Genomic DNA, 2,290 nt, shown 5'->3' on the forward strand with positions numbered 1-2,290 from the left:
GAGTAGCCGGAATTACAGGCGCGCGCTACCACGCCCGGCTAATTTTTTGGTTTTATTGTAGAGATGAGGTCTCGCCTGTCCAGGCAGGTTTTGAACCTGTGGGCTCGGGCAATCCACTCACCTCAGCCTCCCAAAGGCGCGGGATTACAGGCTGAGCCACCGGGCCCGGGTAGCATTTTAAAAGGATGAGTTTGTGCCGGTCTTTAGGGAGATAAAGGCCCCAGTCACATCTGAGTTCCAGATTTTACCAGATTGAAATATCAGATCAATACACTCTAGCCTTGCAGATGCAAAGGCAGAGATACAGCAAAAGCCCTGGCTTCCTGTTCCTCATGGCAGATAGGTAGATGCCAGGGGCCAGGCAGACACCAAGGGCCAGTGACCCTGGGTGCAAAACAACACAAACTGGTGCAGGGACCCAAGTAGCCAGAGGGCCACTGCCTCCCTTGTCTTTACCAGAAGAGTTCCGTTACCTTTTCTGATCTTGTCATGAAAGTTAATGGCATCCACGGAAGCCGTGACGATGTTGGTCTTACAGTGGCGTGCAGCCACGATCCCAGCTACCTCATCCATGAGCTTCATGGTGACGCCTGCAGAGAGAGAGGCAGGTGGCAGATGAGACACGGAAGAAGGCGAGGTGGTTTCACATCCTGGAGAAAAGTCACAAGAACAAGTGCTCCTGCTCCTGAGCCAGTGCCAAGTCAGCAGAGGCTGTAGGGTGCTCGGACATGGCATGCTGTGGCTCGTATTTTAAACCTGGCTTTCCCAGGGCTTTTGAAAATGACCCTGAATGGTATACTAGGCCACTGACAAATGACAACCCTTTTGCTCTCCTCTACAGATATCTTGCCAGCAAAGTTTTGTGTTAGTATCCACTGGGATGGGTGTAATCAGACACTCAGGCAATGACAAGTATTGGCAAGGAAGGATGTGGAGAAATCAGAACCCTCAGGTACCATCAGGAGAAAGGGAGACTGTGCCATTTTGCAAACACTTGAGTTTCTCAAAAGGCGAAACACAGAGGCATATATGACCCAGCAATTCCACTTCCAGGTATATACCCAAGAGAAATAAAACATATGTTCAGCAGGAACTAGTACACAGACTTCATAGCGGTATTTATGTACAACAGTCAAAAAGTGGAACAACTCAAATGTCCACAAACTGAAGAGTAAACAAACGTGGCCTATCCATACAATGGAATGATACACACCACATGCAGATGGACCTCAGAAACTTTATGCAAAGTGAAAGAAGCCAGCCACGAAAGACCTTATGATGCTGTTACATGAAAAATCCAGAACAGACAAATCTATAGAGACAGAGGGTAGACCAGTGGCTCTCTGGGGACAGGGGATGAGAAGGAGACAGAGTGACTATAGATGAGTACAGGGCTTCTTTTTTGGAGTACTGGAAGTGTCCTAACATTGATTGCAGTGGTGGTTGCACAACTCTGTGAATATACAAAACACGCTATGACTGGTATACTTTAAACAGGTGGATCGTGTATTATGTGAGCTATTCTCAATAAAGCCACTATACACAACCAACCAACACGGACCCACTGAAGGAGTGCCATAAGGCCGAGGTGCCCATACGACCTAGGTGGCTGACGTCTGCCTGTGCCAACCCCCTTTATCAGACGATCGCTCCTGTGCTGGCCCTCATGGCACAGCACATATATTACACTTTGTAGACTCAGGTGCCTCAGGGTCAGGTAGGTGCCGGCACCAAACATAAAGGACACAGAGGCAGGCCCAGGTCCACATGCCCACCTCCCGACTAGGCCATGACTTCAGAGTGAGTGCGTGTTTAAGTGTGCATGCGTGTGTGCATGTGAGTGTATGTGTGTGCAAGTGTGTGTGTGCATGTGATTGTACGTGCATGCTTGTAGTGGGGGTGTGTAGAGGCAGTGAGAGAGCCCACTGACTGATTTCTTCTAGGTTAACCAGTCTTATGAAAAAATTGAGTTGTGACAGCTGGACAAGTGGCCCCGTTCACGATGGAGCCAGCGCAAGGTGGTGGTTTGGAATTTAGAGGCGTTTTCCCCCAGACTCACTCTGAGTACAGTAAGCAAACTTCCCTGGGTGGCCACCAAAAGCTCCATGAACCTCTCATGTAGTATTGGGACCAACTGCATTTACCATGAAACCCTGATAATTTATGTTAAGAAATGCCAATTCAGGCAGGCCATGGTGACTTGCGCCTATAATCCCAGCATTTGGGAGGCCAAGGCAGGGGGATGGCTTGAGTCCAGGAGTTTGAGACCAGCCTGGGCAACAAAGGGAGA

General features: G+C 49.2%; 1 protein-coding gene across 1 annotated transcript in view; it reads right to left on the reverse strand.

Annotated features, from left to right (window-relative positions):
• The window catches only part of ACOT7 (acyl-CoA thioesterase 7), a 63,413-nt gene that overhangs the window by 13,684 nt on the left and 47,439 nt on the right, over positions 1–2,290 (reverse strand). The window contains exon 7 of the mRNA XM_021711477.1: positions 474–590. Coding sequence (XP_021567152.1) covers positions 474–590 — 117 coding nt within the window. The remainder of the gene's footprint in view (positions 1–473; positions 591–2,290) is intronic.

Source organism: Carlito syrichta, unplaced genomic scaffold (genome assembly GCF_000164805.1).
Source record: "Carlito syrichta isolate Samal-C Ts95f unplaced genomic scaffold, Tarsius_syrichta-2.0.1 Scaffold302317, whole genome shotgun sequence".
In the NCBI taxonomy this organism is placed as follows: Eukaryota; Metazoa; Chordata; class Mammalia; order Primates; family Tarsiidae; genus Carlito; species Carlito syrichta.